Below are 19,538 nucleotides of genomic sequence, written 5' to 3' on the forward strand. Positions count from 1 at the left end.
ATTTCATGTCCATGGAGGGTTCAGAGTCCATCCATCCTCAGTCATGGTGAGGGGCTGGAGAGAAGGTCTGGCTATGGCATCGGAATTCCCAGCTAACTCCATCCTTAGGAAGGAGCTGTGTTTCAGGGTGTCCTTGTGGAAGGGGTGAGCAGGTCTGTTTCACTCAGAGATGATGGAGCTGGGACCCCCTTGCAGACTTGGGAGTCGTGGAGAGGGTCCTGGGTGCCACCACATCCTCAGCACAAGAGGCCATGCAGGTTTGGGGTCAGGAATGGGAAGTGGGTGGGTGGAGAAGCATGATTCCCCCCCAAGCACTCAGCTCCCTCCAGAGGGCCCTGAGCTCCAGAATCTCTGCCTTTGGCTGGTTCTTCCAGAAGATATAGTGGATGGTTAGTGTTTAGTCCCTGACCTGAGCCCGGGGAGGTCAGACGTCACCGTGTAGGGGTGTGCGGGCTAAATGTCAGCTGGACAGACCTGGCGGGCCCCTGGTGGGTGGGGAGGCGGTCGGGGCTTCTAGAAACTTCACCCAGAACTCCAGTGTGGGAGTCTGTGCTGGCCACCGGAACTGACTCAGAATCACACATGCCCACATACAGCAATCACGACTAGCACCGGGTGGGCCCAGCACGCAGGACACATACTGAACCCCGGCACTGGACCTTTTCGTGGTGAGGGGGCCCTGCTCCCCAGGGCCTCGGCCTGCATCTTAGCCTGGGGACGTCACCTGCAGAGCTCACCCAGGGGACACGCAGGCCTGGCCTCCTTCTTTCTGTGACACGGTGGCACGCTTGGTCAGCACTGCTGCTGTCCTCCCTGGTCTGCTTGCCTCTTCCAGTCCAGTTCCCCCCCGCCCCGCCCCCCGGCCCCTGGAGCTCATCATGTCTCTTGTCTCACTCCATCCGAATCTCCCTGGCCTTCTCTCTGTCACTGGCTGGCTCTGGTGGGCACTGCGGCGACTGGGTGTTCTTTGCTCACGTCCCACATGGGGTTTCCGAGTAGCCCCTGTACTGTAGCTTTCCTGATCCTCCCCAGACACACCCACCATGGCAGGGTTTGGAGAGGCACCAGGGCCTCTGTGATCACCGTGTGTGCGTGGGTGTTTGTGCTCATTTGTACCCGTGTGTGTGCATTGGTGTCCTAGCTCAGCTTCCACACTAGGCTCCTAAATCGATGAGTCAGTTTAGGGACCTTGTGGCAGCCCATTCCCAGAATCTGACCCTGGATGTTTAACATAGAGGCCCCAGCAGGTCCCCCCAGCACGAGCACTGGGCTCATGGGTTGGCTTGGCCTTGGAGGGGGGCTAGAAAACGTAGCTGGTGTCTGTCTCCCAGAGAACATGAATACAAGTGGGACCCAAGAGACAATGTGGGAGGAGGGGCCACGGGTGGGATTGGGAGTGGGAGTGCTCAGTGTCCTGGCTGAAGGTCCTGTCGTGAGTGTACACAGGAGAGTCTGTGAGGGGAATACAACAGTGTCCCTGGGGAGTTGGGGGGGGGTTCCCCCAAGGAAGGGAGGATGTTCTAGGGTGTGATGGTGGGGCAGTTCCCCATGGGATAGGAATTCAGGGAAATCATGGCACTGAGACGGGAGCCTCTAGGGAAAGGAGAGTGAACATTTCATGAGAGGGGCTAGTCCCAGATTCTGAGAGGCACTCAGAAATTATCTGCACACCATGGGGAGCCCAGGTCAGCGAGGCCAGCTGTGAATGGCCATGGGCATGGTCCAAAGAAAGAAAAGAGCATAGAGCCATTGTGGAGGATGGTCTTTGATCTCCGTCCTCCCGTTGGCATTTTCTGTTCTGGAATATTCTCTGGCCATTCTAGAGAACTACCTGCCTAAGAAGTAGAACTACCCTGCCTAAGAAGAGGATGCCTTCTTCAGACTGATTTCCCCCAAAAGCAAAAGATTGATGCTCACCCCTAAAGACGGTTGTGTTCAGGACACAAAGTGTTAGAAGCGCAATGAGCAGAGAGCACGATTTCTGATTGAATAAAGGACATTTTATTGAGTGTCGAGCGGGTGCAGCGAGAAGGGCTGGGGTGACCCTGCTGGGAGGGCAGATCCGCCCAGAGGTCCTGTGGCTCCAGGCCCCCTTGGGTGGGGGAGGGTGTCGGGGACCTAAGAGCACTCTGCGGGGACCACCTTCTTCTCCACGGTTCTCCCCTCGTGCTTGACCAGGCAGCTGACGCTGCTGTATGATTTCCACTTGGCAGGCGTCAGGCTCAGGTAGCTGCTGGCCGCGTACTTGTTGTTGCTCTGTTTGGAGGGCTTGGTGGTCTCCACGCCCGACTCAATCTTGCTGCCGTCTGCCTTCCACTCCACCGTCACGTCTCTGGGGTAGAAGTCACTGACGAGGCACACCAGGGTGGCCTTGTTGGCGCCGAGTTCCTCAGAGGAGGGTGGGAAGAGCGTGACCGAGGGTGCGGACGTGGGCTGACCTGTGGGGATGCAGGGGCGGCAGGTCAAGGTCAGAGGATTACTCTGTCAGCTCCTACCTCAGTCCTCATGTCGGGGTACGGCTGTGTCACGTCTCTGGCTTGGGCCTCAGGTGGCCCTTGCTGCCCTGAGGTCAGGTCAGCCACGGGTTGGGTCACTTACCTTCTGTGGGGAGAATCTGAGTGCCAGATCCTCTAGTTTCCGGGCCCCTCCACGGATTCAATCTCTCCTCAGGTCACATAACCTTAGAAATCACTCAGCCCACCCCCAGATCTAGCTCTACTGGCCCTGAGACCCTGGTTGCCTGATGAATCTGCCTGTCCGTGGTCATCTTTCTCAATGTGACATCCCCCGGTGGGATTACCTGGGATTTCCTAGATCTGTTAGGTCCTTGGTTGCAGGGCTCTGTTGCCATGTGAAAATTAGTAGTCCTGCCCCCAGACCGCCTCACTCCTTCCAGCAGCCTGCCCACCTCCCCATGGATCCCCACCCCCACTAGGGATGCTGGGTGGGGAAGGGCTGAGAGCCCCTGGTGCCGGATTCCAGGGAGTCCAGCGGATGGAGGGATTTTGGGCAAGGTGAATGTTCAGGTCTGAGGCTGGTGCTGTGTCTGTCCTGAGGGGTCTCCCTGATCTGTGAAGTTTTGCTAGGGGGTCTGTATGTCCCAGGATCTGAGTGCCAGTTAGGCACTTGTCCCTGTCACCTGTCCCTCACAGGGAGCCAGAACCCAACTACGTGCTCAAGGGAATTTCCAGCCGTGGTGGGAAAGGAAAGGATGGACTTCTGCTGCCTGAGTGTCCTGAGACCTGTCGTGTTCTTGGTGTCTGACTGTCCCCGTGGAAGTTGGTGTTCCCAGCATCCTGGGCCCCCTTCTCCTCTGAAGTCCTCGCTTCATCCTTGACCCCTTGTCCTGCTTCCCCCTCCTTGCCTCCTGGTCCCCAGACCAAGGCTCTCCTCACTGTGTTCCAGGCAGCCCTCTGGCTGTGATCCCCAGAGACAGAAACCAGCGCCTGAGCGGTCCCCAGCATCCTTCCCTCCCCCTATGGCTCTGCTGGCAGGCTGAGCCTCCCTTGTCCTTGTCCTTCACCTATCATTCCCCCCCAGGCTCTTGAAGCCAATAGACTCTCAGTTGGGAGCCCAGTATTCCCGAGTCCAGGGGAAAAGTTTCCCGTGGGATAGAGCTGGATCCACAATGAGGCCTGAGTGTAGATTACGGAGGGTTTGGGGGCTGGTCCCCAGCAGCTTTGAACAGACACCTGACAAGCTGGGACCAGTGGAGGCATGAGGGACAGACAAAGAGGGCAAAAGGTACAGACCCCACAGACCTTCAGACTGAGCCCTAGTCCAAATTGAAAGGAGAGAGGCTTTCCCCCAAATTGTACCCTGGATCCCAAAGAGGAGGGCAAGGGGGAGACTCACCGAGGACGGTCAGCTGGGTCCCGCCGCCGAACACAGCACACTGTGACACAGCCTCGGACACAAACCCTCTGTGAGCCCCTCCAGCCCTGACCCAGGCCCACCTGCAGCTGCTCGGGAGGCCCACAGTGCAGCCTCCTTGTCACGGGTGCTGGTCTGGCAGATGGGCGGGGGGGGGGGGGGGGGAGGTGGTGGCACCTGGGGACCTGGAATATCATGTCTATGGAGGGTTCAGAGTCCATCCATCCTCAGTCATGGCGAGGGGCTGGAGAGAAGGTCTGGCTATGGCATCGGAATTCCCAGCTAACTCCATCCTTAGGTAGGAGCTGTGTGTCAGGGTGTCCTTGTGAAACGGGTGGGCAGGCATGTTTCACACAGAGATGATGGAGCTGGGACCCCTTTGCAGACCTGGGAGTCGTGGAGAGGGTCCTGGGTGCCACCACATCCTCAGCACAAGAGGCCATGCAGGTTTGGGGTCAGGAATGGGAAGTGGGTGGGTGGAGAAGCATGTTCCCCCCCCAAGCATTCAGCTCCCTCCAGAGGGCCCTGAGCTCCAGAATCTCTGCCTTTGGCTGGTTCTTCCAGAAGATGTAGTGGATGGTTAGTGTTTAGTCCCCGACCTGAGCCCGCGGAGGTCAGACGTCACCGTGTGGGGGTGTGTGGGCTAAATGTCAGCTGGATAAAGGTGGCGGGCCCTTGGTGGGTGGGGAGGCGGTCGAGCTTCTAGCAACTTCACCCAGAACTCCAGTGTGGGAGTCTGTGCTGGCCACCGGAACTGACTCAGAATCACACATGCCCACATACAGCAATCATGACTAGCACAGGGTGGGCCCAGCACGCAGGACACATACTGAACCCCGGCACTGGACCTTCTCGTGGTGAGGGGGCCCTGACCCCCAGGGCCTTGGCCTGCATCCTGGCCTGGGGACATTAACCACAGAGCTCACCCAGTGGACACGCAGGCCTGGCCTCCTCCTTTCTGTGACATGGTGGCACGCTTGGTCGGCACTGCTGCTGTCCTCCCCGGTCTGCCTGCCTCTTCCCGTCCAGACCACCCCCCCGACCCCCAGGAGCTCATCGTGTCTCTTGTCTCACTCCATCCTGGACTCGAATCTCCCTGGCCTTCTCTCTGTCACTGGCTGGCTCTGGTGGGCACTGCGGCGACTGGGTGTTCTCTGCTCACGTCCCACATGGGGTTTCCGAGTAGCCCCTGTACTGTAGCTTTCCTGATCCTCCCCCAGACACGCCCACCATGGCAGGGTTTGGAGAGGCGCCAGGGCCTCTGTGATCATCGTGTGTGTGCGTGGGTGTTTGTGCTCATTTGTACCCGTGTGTGTGCATTGGTGTCCTAGCTCAGCTTCCACACTAGGCTCCTAAATCGATGAGTCAGTTTAGAGACCTTGTGGCAGCCCATTTCCAGAATCTGACCCTGGATTTTTAACCTAGAGGTCCTAAGTGGGTCACCCAAGTAGGAGTGGTTGGTTCACAGTTTGGCTTTGCCTTGGAGGAGTCCTAGAGAGCGTAGCTGATGTCTGTCTCCCAGAGAACATGAATACAAGTGGGAACCAAGAGACAATGTGGGAGGAGGGGCCACGAGTGGGACTGGGAGTGGGAGTGCCCAATGTCTTGGCAAAAGGTCCTCTCGTGGGTGTGCCCTTGAGAGTCTGTAGGAGGGGACACAACAGTGTTCCTGGGGTCAGGGAAGGGTATCCCCTAAGGAAGAGATTATGTTCTAGGGTGTGATGGGTGGGCAGGTCCACATGGGATAGGAATTTAGGGAAAAAATGGCAGTGATTGGTGGGCCTCTAGGGAAAGCACATTTCATGAGGGGGGCTAGTTCCAGATTCTGAGAGACACTCAGAAATTATCCGCACACTATGTGGAGCGAAGGTCATAGTGGGCCGCTATGAATGGAATTTGTCGAGGATCGTCTTCCATCTCCGTTCTCCTATTGATATTTTCTGTTCTGGTAAATTCTCTGACCATTCTAGGTGAGAGTAAAACTATCTCTCCCACAACCACGAGGATGCCTTCTGCAGACTCCTTTCCCCCAAAGGCAAAGATTGATGCTCACCCCTAAAGATGGTTGAGTTCAGGACACAAAGTGTTTGAAGCGCAATGAGCAGAGAGCACGATTTCTGATTGAGTAAAGGACATTTTATTGAGTGTCGAGCGGGTGCAGCGAGAAGGGCTGGGGTGACCCTGCTGGGAGGGCAGATCCGCCTGGAGGTCCTGTGGCTCCAGGCCCCCTTGGGTGTGGGAGGGTGTCGGGGACCTAAGAGCACTCTGCGGGGACCATCTTCTTCTCCACGGTTCTCCCCTCGTGCGTGACCAGGCAGCTGACGCTGCTGTATGATTTCCACTTGGCAGGCGTCAGGCTCAGGTAGCTGCTGGCCGCGTACTTGTTGTTGCTCTGTTTGGAGGGCTTGGTGGTCTCCACGCCCTGGGTGACGGTGCTGCCGTCTGCCTTCCAGGCCACCGTCACGCCGCTGGGGTAGAAGTCACTGACGAGGCACACCAGGGTGGCCTTGTTGGCGCCGAGTTCCTCAGAGGAGGGTGGGAAGAGCGTGACCGAGGGTGGAGACTTCTGCCCACCTGTGAGGCGGAGGAGAGAAGAAGGTCAGAGGGACGTAGGTCATCCATCATGGGGTTCCTTGATCTCAGTCTTTGTGTGGGTGTAGGTTCCTGAGCATCCAATCAGTGCCCCCATTTCTAACTCTGTGTTGCAGGTACATGCCAGGGCAAGTGGGATAAGTTATTCCTCAACTTCCCACCCTTGTTTGGAACCTTTGAGTTGGACACCTGCTACCACCCTTCCTGAGACTCTCTTGAACCTTTGCCCCACACAGATCTCCAACTCTCACTCCTGTTCCTACATCCTCTATCTCTCTGACAGTGTCTGCATGGGGCTCTATGTCTGTCTCTCTGTCCCCCAGGAGATGATGTGAGCTCTCTGACTTCCCGTTGTGTAATCCTGAGGACATTTCTGGCCTGACACTTCTGTGCTCAGGGTGTTAGGGTCTTTGCCCTTAGGGGTCTGTTTTTACTCAGATCTGTCTCTCCTGGGCTGTCCTGGATGGGGTGGGAGCTTTGCTGACCATACAGAGCCTGTCTGCCTATCCTAATGCCTCTGTATTCCAAAGTCTTTTGGCAGCCTTGCCCTCCATCTCCTCCAAATTGGTCTCATCACTAGAGCCTTCATGTCATAGATTCTGCCTTTCTTGGTGGCAGGATGTATGTCTTGCAGCGACTCAGGAGTTTACCTTGTTACATCCCATCACTGCGTAATACTTTCTCTAGCGCCTTCTCTTCTCTGCACTGTCCTACCTCTTGCAGGCTTCCCTGAATCCCCAGGCCAGTTCAGGGCTCTGTATTGTAGCCACTGGAGGCCCAGGTGAGGCCCTCAACACCTGTAACATTCCTGCCCATGGATCCTGTGTCTCACAGCTCTGCGGAACTTATCAGAACCTCTGACCTGTGTGTCCCCAGCCTTGGACCTGAGGGTTCTGGGTCCCTCTAAAGGTGCCAAATGGTCATCCCCCCAATGGTCCCTATTCCCTCCTCCCTTTTTGATGGGGGACCCAAGTGCTTCCCAGACACAAGGATGGAAGGACAGGAGGCCAGAGAGGAGAGGACAGAGCAGAGCACATCTAGGACCCATCTAGTGTATTATACTGAGCGAAATAAGTCAGTCAGAGAAAGAAAAATACCACATGAATTCACTCATATGTAGAGTTTAAGAAAGAAAACAGATGAACATAGGAGAAGGGAGGGAAAAATAAAATAAGATGAAAACAGAGAGGGAAGCAAACCATAAGAGACTCCAAACTATAGGAAACAAACTGGGGGTTGCTGGAGGGGAGTTGGGTGGGGGGATGGGGTAACTGGGTGATGGGCATTAAGGAGGTTGTAATGAGCACTGGGTGTTAAAAGCAACTGATGAATCACTAAATCTAGCCTTAATAATAATACACTATATATTAACCAAATTGAGTTTAAATAAAAAATTTAAAAAGAATTTATTGATGGTTTCTGCTTAGAATTGATAATGACGTCGTAGTAGTTATATTTCAGGTCCTATCTTCCCAGTTCACAAATGAATTATATACAGATAAATGATATGATCTTAAGTTTGTTTCAAAATGCTGCATAAGGGAGGAGTTATTTGGCTGTGAATGGGTCACTAAGACTCTGGAACATGGTCGATAGGAACATGGGGGTTCTCCTTTGTCTTGTCTCTTTGTGTACTCAGTTTTTTCATAATGAAAACTTAAAACAATGAATAGAAGAGTTTGTCTAGGGGTGACAATAGCTCTGGTTAGGGTGGAAGGTGTCATCTTTCCAGCAGGACCTTTGAGATGAGGGAGATCTGAGTGGTCCCCTTGTCCCTTGGGGTCTTAGTTTTTCTGTCTGAGAAATGGACTCAGACAGGTGTTGATCCCTATGTTTCTACCATCTCCTAGGTAGATTTGGGGACCGGTGGCTGGGAAGAAGCTCCAAGGGGGCCCCTATCCTCTGATGCACTGTGGCCCAAGAGCACGTTGCCCTTGAAAGTTCTGTCCCAGGGCAGTCCTGGCCCCCCAGCAGGTCTGGGGAAGGCAGCTCCATGTCCCTGAGGAGCTGGAGGCTCAGACAGGGTATCTGTCAAACTTAGGGACTGGAGGACTGGCAGAGTGAGCAGGGCCTGCGCCTCTGAGAGGTTGACATGTGTGCCTCAGGCCCTGGAGTGAGTGTGGCTATGACTTGGAACAGCAGGTGCACTCTTGACAGAGCCATAATGAGGGCAGGTGGAGGAGTCCTATGGGCCTGGTGTCTGGAGTCCCTGAGTCCCTGGGGAAGCCTGACCTTGCCATGGGCCTCAGGCTGGTCTGACGTGCCTTAACTCTACTTCTGAATTCCAATTGACTCTGTCTTTGGGACATTCACTGGATGCCTTTCCTGAGGCCGGAATGGTGGCCTTTCTCATTGACCTGTTCTCCTGTGCCACCCCTTAATGCAGGCTGACATCACCTGCTCCATCCACAATCCAAAGACAAACTAATGTGTCAGGGGTCCAGACATTCATGAATGAGGTCCCAGCCACTGCCAGGGTCACCAAGAGCCCACTGACCACACGCAAATATGAACAGAGACCCATTGTCTCCAGGACCCTCCCTATTTCTGCCCGATTCCCTTGGGACCCCAGTCCTTCTCATTTAGCCCTTCCCCATTCCTATGGGGACAAGGACTGCAACCCATGAGTAGGCTCACAGGGACAATTTGTTCCTCATGGTCACGGCCCAACTGGTATACGGGGAGAATGGGTTAATAGGATCTCACTTCACAAGTGTCCCTCCCTAATTACTGAGACTTTAACCCAGAGACATGACAAACAGAGAATGCACATCAGAAATGCCGGATGATAAATGACAAGGTCTTTATTGAGCACAAGTAGAAACAGGGAGGGCACTGTGACCTGCCTGCTCTGAGCAGATCCTGGATGGGGGCTCAGGGGTACATGGTGAGCTGGGAAAGGGGTGTCTGGGAGAGGAAGGCCCCCATCCCTGGGAGTCTCGGGGACCTAAGAGCACTCTGCGGGGACCACCTTCTTCTCCACGGTTCTCCCCTCGTGCGTGACCAGGCAGCTGACGCTGCTGTATGATTTCCACTTGGCAGGCGTCAGGCTCAGGTAGCTGCTGGCCGCGTACTTGCTGTTGCTCTGTTTGGAGGGCTTGGTGGTCTCCACGCCCTGGGTGACGGTGCTGCCATCTGCCTTCCAGGCCACCGTCACGCCGCTGGGGTAGAAGTCACTGACGAGGCACACCAGGGTGGCCTTGTTGGCGCCGAGTTCCTCAGAGGAGGGTGGGAAGAGCGTGACCGAGGGTGCGGACGTGGGCTGACCTGTGGGGATGCAGGGGCGGCAGGTCATTGATTCAATTTCCATTTGCAGGAGACCCTGATGTTAGTGTATCAGGTGGGTGTGGGTCTCTAGGCCCAGGGCATGGGCCCTCGTTCAGGGACCAGCCTCTGTCTGAGCAGTTATTCCCGAGAGGGTGGGTTGGCATCTTCGTCTAACTACTCGGATCCCTCCTGGGTAGCTGTCTCACTGCACTCCTGCCATCTCTCCTCCTGAGACCCTCCTGGGCCCTGGACTGTCACACACATGTCTGACCCTCACTCTCTTGCCCTCTTCCTGTGACATGCTGTCTGTCCCCAGAGTGGATGACATGAACTCTCAAACTCTGGGGGTTCTTTTTGGTCTATTGTGATCTGGCATTTCTGCTCTGGGAGCCTCTGGGTCTTTCCTCTGTGGAGACTGTATTTACCCAAATGTGTCTCTCTTGAAGTCTGTAATGGGCCGAGGATGCTATAGGATCACAGTCTGTCTGAAGGTTCTTAGGTGTCCCCTCTGCCTTGTCCCTTGGTGTTTCCCCTGGCCAATCAGTCAATTCAGTAGCCATATTGTGCAATGGGATCTGGCTTTCATTTTGTAATTGGTAGTTTCCCACAAGAGCCAGGAGTCCACCTTTTCCTCACACCCTGTCATTCTATGATCCTATACTGGGCTTCCTGACTGGAGCACCCTTTCCTCCCTGCTCTGTCCTGCCTCTTGCAGTGTTGCCTGGATCCCAAGCCTGTCCAGGGCTGTGTGGCAGCCTGGAGAGGCCTGGGGGAGCCACTCCATCTCTGCAACCATGCTTGGGTCCTGTGTCCCATAGCTCTGGGGACCTCAGAACCTCTGACTTGTGTGTCCCCAGCCTTGGACCCAGGTGCTGGGTCCCTCTAAAGGCACCAAATGGTCATCCCCCCAATGCTCCCTGTTCCCTCTTCCCTTTTTGATGGAGGACCCAAGTGCCTCCCAGAGATAAGGGTGAAATGACAGGAGGCCAGAGAGGAGAGGACAAAACAGCACATCTAGGACCCTGGCAGACAGATAGAGGAGTTTTTAGGTCATCCCAACCATTGCCTGCCCCTCAGGTTGGAGGTGAGGGGGTGGTGATGACCAAAGAAGTAAGCAGGAAAGTCTTACAGGGAGGGGAGGAGGTCAGGGTCCCAGAGGCTGGGATCCCGGGTAAGAGCATGACCAAGGCTGAGACAAGACACGAAAAGAAAAAAAAAAGCAGAAAATTGCCCAAACCTCTGGGAGAGTACGGAAGGAGGGAGAAGATGAGACTCACCTAGGACGGTCAGCTGGGTCCCTCCGCCGAATACCCAACACTGTGATACAGGCTCACACAAAAACTTCTCCCTGGGAGGCCCTGCCCCACCCACTAGCCCCCCACCTGCAGCTGTGATGGAGGAAGTGGGGGCAATGCTCCAGGCTGGCGTGTGCTCAGCAGCGGGGGAGGGTGCGGTGGGGTGGGGGGTGGGACACATCCCCCACCCCTAGCAGATGACAGGACCAATGACCCCATGTGTTCTGCAACAGGATCCTTGGAAGCACTTCTTCCAAAGGGAGTTGGTATCTGATCTGCTGTTGGTACTGCTATCTCCCAGGATTTAAAATAGTTTGTGGAAGGCCTGTGTGTAATTTGAGTTAGGTTCCATGGAAATGAAGAGGACATCCCTTCTCTGCATGTTCAAACAATCCCAATTCCTTGGTGACACCATGAGGTGAGGGCAGAGGATGTCCCCTCCCTCCCAAACCCTTCTTTGCAGGGAAAAGCAGGTTGATCTGGGTTTATGTGCCATTGGAAACTTCCTATGTCCCCAACCATCACTCCAGAGAGCTCAGCTTTATCTTCCTGGAAATGTCCTAGTTTGGGACTGTCCTAAGTAAAATCTGGGCTGGTCCTGTAGGACCCGCCTGTGTCCCGGTGACCTTGGGAGCAGCCCCAGGCAATCCCCTATCTGGTCTCATGTTGGGGAGGGTCTGGTGTGTGACTGCTGCTCTGCTTCTTTCAGAGAGTCTTCAATCCCACCTCCCACTAACCAGAACTGGCATCAGTGACTGATTTTGGTCCCGGAGTGGGTAGGCCCAGATGAGCTAGAGTATGTTGTCAATCAGAAAGCAGGAGCTTAGAGATCTCCTGGGGTCATGTGCGTGTACCCAGGAGCCACCTGAAGAGGCTCTCACTGGACTGATGTCCATATGTGCAGCCACATTGCCATCGTGCATAGAGGACAACCGTGGTGTGATCCCCCAAACTGATCCGTTTGATCCCAGAGTTTACCAGGTCACCACACAGTGATGATTCAGCAGGAGAGGATGGAGGGAGCAGATAATCATTCTATAAAGTGGGGAAAAATAGGGAAGAGTTTACATTTCTTCTTTTCCCTAGATATGAAAGGCGCCATGGAGAGAATAAAGAGCGGAGCAGATGAAGGCCCTCTCCTCATGGGCACGTGCTGCCCTGCCCTCCCAGGAGAAGGAAGACAGAGAGGAAATACTGCCATGATGCACCCTTCCCATCAGATGGATGGAGCCATTGAACATCCAGGTAGTTCATGCTACCTAGAAGGGTCCACTTGACCTGGGTCTTTTGAGGCATAGTAGCCAACTGTTCTGGGTGGTGGTTTTGCCAAGTCTAAGCTGGACCTTCTGATGCCAGAAGTCCTTTGTAGGAACAGGAAGCAGATTGAAGGTTTCGGGGAGGCTGTGGCTGCATATCCAGGTGGGAGAGTCCCAGGACCAGCAGCTCAGACCCACAGCCACTACCTTTGAAGGGAAAGTAGAATGATTTGGGAGATCTTACTGACCCAAGGGACCTGAAGACACATCCATCAATGACACTGTCAAATCTTATTTCATAGTCATAAAAGGAAAAGGAAATACCACCAAATAATATTTACAACATATACACTTAACCAGGGATTGATATCCAAATATATGAGGAGTTTCTATAGATCCATAAAAAATACAAGGAATCGAATGGAAAAATAGGCAAAATTATGACCGGTAAATTCACAGTAGAAATAAAATCAATAAAGAAAAGAAAAAAAAAAAGAAAGGAAAAAACCGCTCATAATGATCAAATAAACAATTAAACAACAAACATATCCTCATGAATACTCATCAGGGATGAGCAAATTAAAAAAGCTTCAACAGTATCACAGTATTGGCAAGGATGTAGAGGAAAGGGCACCGTCATTCATTGCAGTGAATATAAGCTGGGACAGCCTTTCAGAAGGACATTTGGGTACCATATAAGAACATTTCGAAAGCACATTCTCTCTGGTCCAGAAATTCCAGTTTTAGCCATTAATACAAAGTAGATACTTAAGTGCACTTCAAGTACACACATAACACATGCACACATATGTGGGTATTTCCATGACAGCATCACTTGTAATTTATATTTTTAAATGGAAACAACCTAAATGTCCATTAATGGGGGAATGATTACATACAGTCTGGTTCATCCAAATGTTGAAGTCTTACAAAGCCATTATAAGAACATGGGAGATCCATAAGATTGAGATAGAAAATGTCAGTAACAGACTGTTCAAAAAGCTAGTTGCAGGATAATATGCAGAGTATGATTCTATTATTTCAAAAATAAAGCCCTCCAAACCGACTAGATGTGTTTGTGTGTGTGTGTGTGCGTGTGTGTGTGTGTTTTCAGGGACATACACATATGGGAGAAGGATTGGAAGTATATCGACCAACCTGACAGTGGTCATCGCTGGAGAATGGGTTTTAGGGTAAGATGTAGATTTTTTTCTTTAATATACTTCTTTACTTAATCTTTTTTTTTTTTTTACAAGTACATGTTACTCTTATATTAAAAATTATTTTAGAAGATAAAAACCAAATATATCTTCCTGTGAACATTTTCAAAAGTATAGAAAATTAGAAAGCAAAAATTTAAATCAGGTGAAATCCCATCAGCCAGAGACACACCACTGACATTTTTCTATATTTTTGGACAGGCTTTTGAAAATGCACACATACTTTATTTATTTATTTATTTATTTATCTTTAGATTTTATTTATTTATTTGAGAGAGAGAATGAGAGGGGGCAGGGTCAGAGGGAGAAGCAGACTCCGTGCTGAGCAGGGAGCCGGATGCGGGACTCGATCCCAGGACTCCAGGATCATGACCTGAGCCGAAGGCAGTCGCTTAACCGACTGAGCCATCCAGGCGCTCTGCACACATACTTTAAAAACCCAATTTCAGAAACAGAGTTTTGGAGGCTTGTGTAAGATTCCTTATGATAGATGTTCCATACTGTATTTGGTCACACCCTTTCTGCTGGATATTTAGATTATTTCGTTTTCTCGCACCATTAATAACGTTGAGCTAGCCATTCTTGTTTGTAAACCTTTGGTTACATCTTTGATTATTGCCCCCCCCCCCCCCGGGGGCCCCACCACCCCATGAATTCCTAGAAGTGGAATTACACAATTTAAATAAATAAATAAGTATACTTTTTAAAAATGACTTGCTGCATATTGTTAAAATGGTTATACATTTTAGACTTCTATAGACAGTCCATGAGAGTGCCCATTCCTCCCTGGTCAAACTCTGGTACTTGCTAATTTTAGAGGAGATCTTGGTACTTGGTCCTTCCTCCCCATCCCCGAGGCGCAAGCTTTGGCCGTTATCCGTCCTTGCTCCTCTAATCTGGCCTCACACCAGTCTCCTATCGGAAAACCGTTTTCCAAACACGGATCCGACCCTGACAGTCCGCTATTAAATCCCTCAACAACTCCTCTGGACCCCAAGATCAAGGACGCAGCGCCTAAGACACAACGCGCAGCGTGGCGCGCATGCTCTCCCCTGGCCCTGGTCAGGGAGCGCTCTGCCGGGCCTGCGCGCCTGCGCACTTCTCTCCTCTCAGCCCAGGCGGCTCCCAGTGCCTGGATTGTCCGCCTCACGCGTCAGTGCCCCTGCATCTGTCAGATCAGTTTGATCTGTCGCGGCGCCTGAACATGACCCCCTTGGTTCAGGCCCACCCTCTTTGGGTCCCCAGGCCTGGCCCCTGTAAGTATTTATGAATAAGTTGCAGAGTGGACATCCTTGGGGGAGACTCAGCCAAGCCCTTGCTCCCCTCTCTAACTGCCTTGCAGACCACCTCTTCTGTTGCACCATTTTGTTTCAACACAGGACACGCTGATGGGATCACAGTGTTCAGGCCTCGGACTTCTTACAGTCCCGAGACTGTGCCTGTGTGACCCTGGGGAGGTCAACTTACCTCTCTGAACCTCTGTCTTCCTCTGCAAGGTGGGGATAACAGCAGGATCTGACTTGGGCTACAGAGAGATGTTCTGCCCCTAAAACGGTTAGTGCCTGTGGGCACATCCTGCTCTTGCCTCCCTGTTTCTGTCCTACGCAGAGGACAAGGGTGAGGAGAGGATGGCACTAGTGCAAAATTTAAGGGGTGCTAATAATTCAGTCATCAAGATAAATCATATTTCATACAATATTAAAAGCTAAAAATCAATGCAAAAAAATCCACGCAGGACAAATATCAACACTTTAAATACAGCCAGGGTCTGCCCAGGCCCCTTCTCTCTGGCTGATTCTTCCTTCACCCTCTTCTTCCCCTCACTGCTGCTCTTCTCCTCAGATGCCCACTCCTGGCTCCCACCTCAGGGAGCTCCACATATTCCCACCATGACTCTTTTGGCTCCTTACCTGTCTCATGGGCTTCGAAAGCTGGACAGGCTCTTTCCTGCTGGGGCTCTGCTCGGTGGTGCTGCGTTGGGGACAGTGGGCCATGGGCGCCCATGGCCAGGCTTAGCAGCATTAGGGGCCGGCGCTGCCTCGGGCAGGGCTCTGCCCCCCTGGGGGGCCTCACAGCGCACTTGGCCAGTCTCGGGCCTCATCTGCCCTCAGGGTGGAAGCTCCGCTTGAACTTCCTGGAGAGGGGCCCTCAGTCCCTCTTGCTGGCAGCAGCTGTCCCAGTATGCCTGGCCCACGTGGCCCTGTCTTCTGCCTGGGCCTTCTCTGGTCCCTGCACCCAGTGCCCAGCCCTCTCCAGGGCCCATGGCTGTTACCCCTGGGGATCTCCCTCAGAGTGACATCTGCCAACTGCCCTGCTGTGGTCAGATCCTGGGCTCCACCTCCTCCCACTGAAGTGGGCCCGCAGTCCCCGCCTCTGGGGCCCTGGGTGGGGCATACCTGACCTGCCTTATTTCCCTCTTCCCCAAGGGTGTCCCAGATCTGTCGAGCATCTCCCTGGGGCTTGAAGGGACCACAGGGAGCAGCTGAGTGCCCAGTGGATCAGGATATCACCAAGGCCTGATTCCTTGGGGTGGGGCTGGAGCTAGGGCTTCTCTTCTGACCAGTCCCCCAGGCTGGTCCCTGCACACTCCACTTCCTTGGAGGCTTTGGTCAAGCCTGGCTGTTTCCCTTGTGGTCATCTCAGCTTCTCAGCCAGGCAAGGGCCCTGCAGAGAGTGATTCTATACCCTTCACTCAAAGAGTAACAGCAGGCTCAAGAATGTTGAAACCTTCCAGACCTAGGTCACTTCTGGGCCTCAGTTTCCTCATCTGTAAAATGGACACAGTTCCTCTGCAGCAGGGCAGTCATGAAGATGAACGAGAGCATGTGAATGCCAAGCCCCGGATGTAGCAGGTGTTGACCGCTAGCCCCTTGGACTTTGGGCTTTAGAGCAACTGTTGTCATGTCCTGGGGGCAGGTGTGCTTGCTTTACGGGTGAAAACAGTAAAGTCCAGAGAAAATGAATGCAGGGGCCAAGGTCCCTCTGGGAGTGGGCTGCAGGGTGAGCGAGAATCTAGGAGTGAGCTTGTCTCCTGCATTGCAGCCCTCTGTCCACCTGGAAGGCTCATGCCTTGCTTTCAAGGGAGCCAAGGTTTGGGTTCTGTTGGGCAGGTGGGCAGGAGGGATGGGCCGCACAGGTGCTTTGGGCTGGGGTCCGTTGGAAAGCCCAGGAATACAGTATGTAACGCAATCAGACTGACCGCAGGGGACGGGGCCAGCTGCCGGCTGGGCTGAGATCGTCTTGCTTGTTTGAGGATGAGGAAATCGATGTTCAAGCAGATTCTGTGCAGAGGCCTGGCCCTGGCACGGCTCCAGAACATGCTTTGTTGATGATGCCCCCACTCTCTGGGCCTGGCGAAGTCACACTGCTCAGTGCAGGGCAGGTGGCAGGATCCTGCCTGTCACCCAGCGCCTCCCCGCTTGCTTTCCAGTTGCCTTTTCTGCTGCAAGGTCTTTCATACACCTGCTCAAGTCCAGGTTTGCAGCCACACGGGGCTTCTTGTTTTGGGGTCAGCAGCTCTAAAAGAGGGCCTGCCAAAGTGATTTTCCTGGGAGGTCCCTTTAACAGTTGTCTGGCCCATGTTTTGAGTCAGGCTCTCCTTAACTTTCCTGCTACATTTGGCAAAGACTGTCCTTTCCATGGGATGAAGCCCATGCTTGCCTCTGACCTTGAGTTCCTGACACCATGCGGGCTGGGGCAGGATGGGCCTCAGGGGTCCAGGCTGAAGCTGTTCCCTCCCAGCATACCTGTGTGGGTGTTGACACTCACCTGCTACCTGAGGCCCAGAAGCTGTGGTTCTCTGGGGACAGCCCCAGGTCTTGGGAAGAAGAAGGGGCTCTCCCTAAAGGCAGCATCCCAGTGTGCCTCCTTTCCCACCCCTGCACCTGCCCCAGCCTCTGGGCAGCCGCTGTCACAGACCACATCCTCTTGCGGTGGCTGTGGTCAGAAATCTGGGTCTGGGCTGTTTCCTGGGGACCCTTGAGGGATGGGCTGGGTCTTCCCAGCGGGTGCAACTGCAGCTCTGGCCCACTCAGGCTTGCCCCTCACCTCCTCCCTGGATTGAGGTGTGCCGGGATTCAGGCGGGGCCAGAGGAGTCCAGGTGCGGCTGTCCAGGTGGGCTCCCTGCTGAGGGTCCCTGGCTCCTCTGTGCCCTCCCCAGCCCTTCTCTCGTGGATGTGCCCCTATCCAGTCACTTCAGCCCTGCTTCCCATGTCAGAGGGTGCCCCCTGCCTCCTGCTGATCGGTCTCCTGCCCACTCTCTATTCCACAGACCCCAGAGACTGCCTGCATCCAGGTCTTCTCAGCTCCTTGCTCCCCTCCACCCCAAACTCAAGCTGCTGGGCCTTTTCATCTCACTGTGTGCCTGGTGTGTGTGTGTGTGTGTGTGTGTGTGTGTGTGTGTGTGTGTGTGTGTGTTTGTGTTTGTGTGTGTCACAAAGTATTGTCTGGGGATGTAACAAAGGTTCTGGAATTCTCAGAATCCTCAGAGTCAGGGTCTGGGTCTGCAGCTTCTGAGCCCCCCTCTGGGGGGGTCCCCAGGAACCCTGAAGACCCCCGCTCCTCTGGTGATCCTGGGGGTGCAGTCCCACCCCACTCCCAGCTCTCCTCCAGCAAATGGAAAGGGAATTCTACTGCTTCTGTAGATGGCACAGACTCACCACGCTGGTGGGGACCTTCTAGCTCCTTTGACTGATGAAGAAACTGGAGCACAGAGAGGGAGAGTTTCTTTCCCAAGACACACAGCAACTTGGTGTAAAGACTGTGTTCTGGGACTTACCAGTACCAGTCAGAGACCTGGGAAGACCAGCCTTTTTTTGCACATGAGGTGGGGCCAGCCTGGAACTGAGGGGTGGGGGTGCTTTGGAACATTTCAGTGCTTTAACCTCTAAGGCTCCCAATCTGGCCGCCTGGAGTGCAGCCCCAAGAGGACAGTCCAATAGGGGGCAGCAGAGACCAGCAGTAGAAGGAGGCTAACCGCCCCCCCCCCCCAGAACAGGCTGGAGCTCTGGAGGGGTTGGGGGGAGGCCAGGGAAAGACTCCAGCAGTGGGGGCAGGTGGGAGGATGCAGAGGCTGGACTCTGGTTCTGCATCTTCCCTGGCGCCCACCTCACCCCTGGAACCACCACCTTGGGGGGAGGCGAGTGAATTGAATCACTCCAGTGTAGGGTAGGATCCTGACCTGACTTACAGTTTCGATGTTCTATTCATCATGGAATTCTGCATTCATTGCGATTTCAAAAAATATTGCGTTAGATATTATTTATCTTGATTACTGAGTTTTGGGCTCCTCCCTTAAATTTTACACGCAACGACAGTGCCTTACTCTGCTCCCACTAGTCCTGGCTGTGTCTGGAACTCGGGGAAACCTGTTGGGGGCGGGGGAGGGGAGGCGGGGGGCGGAGTTCTGGAGTGGGCGTGGTCAGCGCCCTGAGGTTCCAGCCTCAACTGACCAAGTGCGTTGACATTTGCATAGCGGAGCCCTGTTTTTATAGCGACCTATCTTGTTTATAAAAAGTTATTATAAAATAGATAATCACATAAGATCGACATCATTTTATTGCTGGACCATCTCTCCAGACACATCCTTTGATTTACAGTGATGTTATAATATTCCCCCAAACACCCACCCAGATGTTTACTTGTGTTGACAAATAGAGCCGACGGTTACTAACAGAAGCACATCTGAATGGTATCTTTGACAGTGAGGACTGGCTTTGCCAATTAGATTACACAGTGGGGCTTCTCCCTGGATTGAATGGTTCAAATTGGCAACACCAAGTTTTGGGGGAAAAATATACCTGAAGCACAGGAGAAGATGAAAGCATGTTTCTCAAAAAAAATACTGTATTTGCGAAGATGCACGATGATTACAGATATTTTAATTTTTTCCCAATCTTTTAAACTCTATCATGCACAAGGGGTCGCTTAGTAACTTCCAGTCAAGTTCCTTGGCGCATATCCCTGATATGAACCTGGGAGAGTGGATGACAAATGGCTGGGTGACACCTCTGTGCAGGTGGCCTCCCACCCCCCC

The 19,538-nt window shown here is 53.4% G+C and overlaps 1 protein-coding gene and 2 gene segments (V, D, J or C); all 3 read right to left on the reverse strand.

Moving 5' to 3' along the window:
• LOC118531235 (immunoglobulin lambda-1 light chain-like) overlaps window positions 1-19,538 on the reverse strand; it is a 227,392-nt gene that overhangs the window by 2,071 nt on the left and 205,783 nt on the right. The gene's annotated exons all lie outside the window — the stretch shown is intronic.
• On the reverse strand, window positions 5,988-15,816 carry LOC144379915 (immunoglobulin lambda constant 7-like). The segment is given in 2 exon segments: window positions 5,988-6,447; window positions 15,414-15,816. Coding segments are annotated over 2 exon segments (432 nt in total).
• The window catches only part of LOC118531230 (immunoglobulin lambda variable 5-39-like), a 416,407-nt gene continuing 406,113 nt past the window's right edge, over window positions 9,245-19,538 (reverse strand). The window contains 2 exon segments of the V gene segment in view: window positions 9,245-9,732; window positions 11,010-11,045. Coding sequence covers window positions 9,413-9,732; window positions 11,010-11,045 — 356 coding nt within the window.

Source organism: Halichoerus grypus, chromosome 13, assembly GCF_964656455.1.
Source record: "Halichoerus grypus chromosome 13, mHalGry1.hap1.1, whole genome shotgun sequence".
In the NCBI taxonomy this organism is placed as follows: domain Eukaryota; kingdom Metazoa; phylum Chordata; class Mammalia; order Carnivora; family Phocidae; genus Halichoerus; species Halichoerus grypus.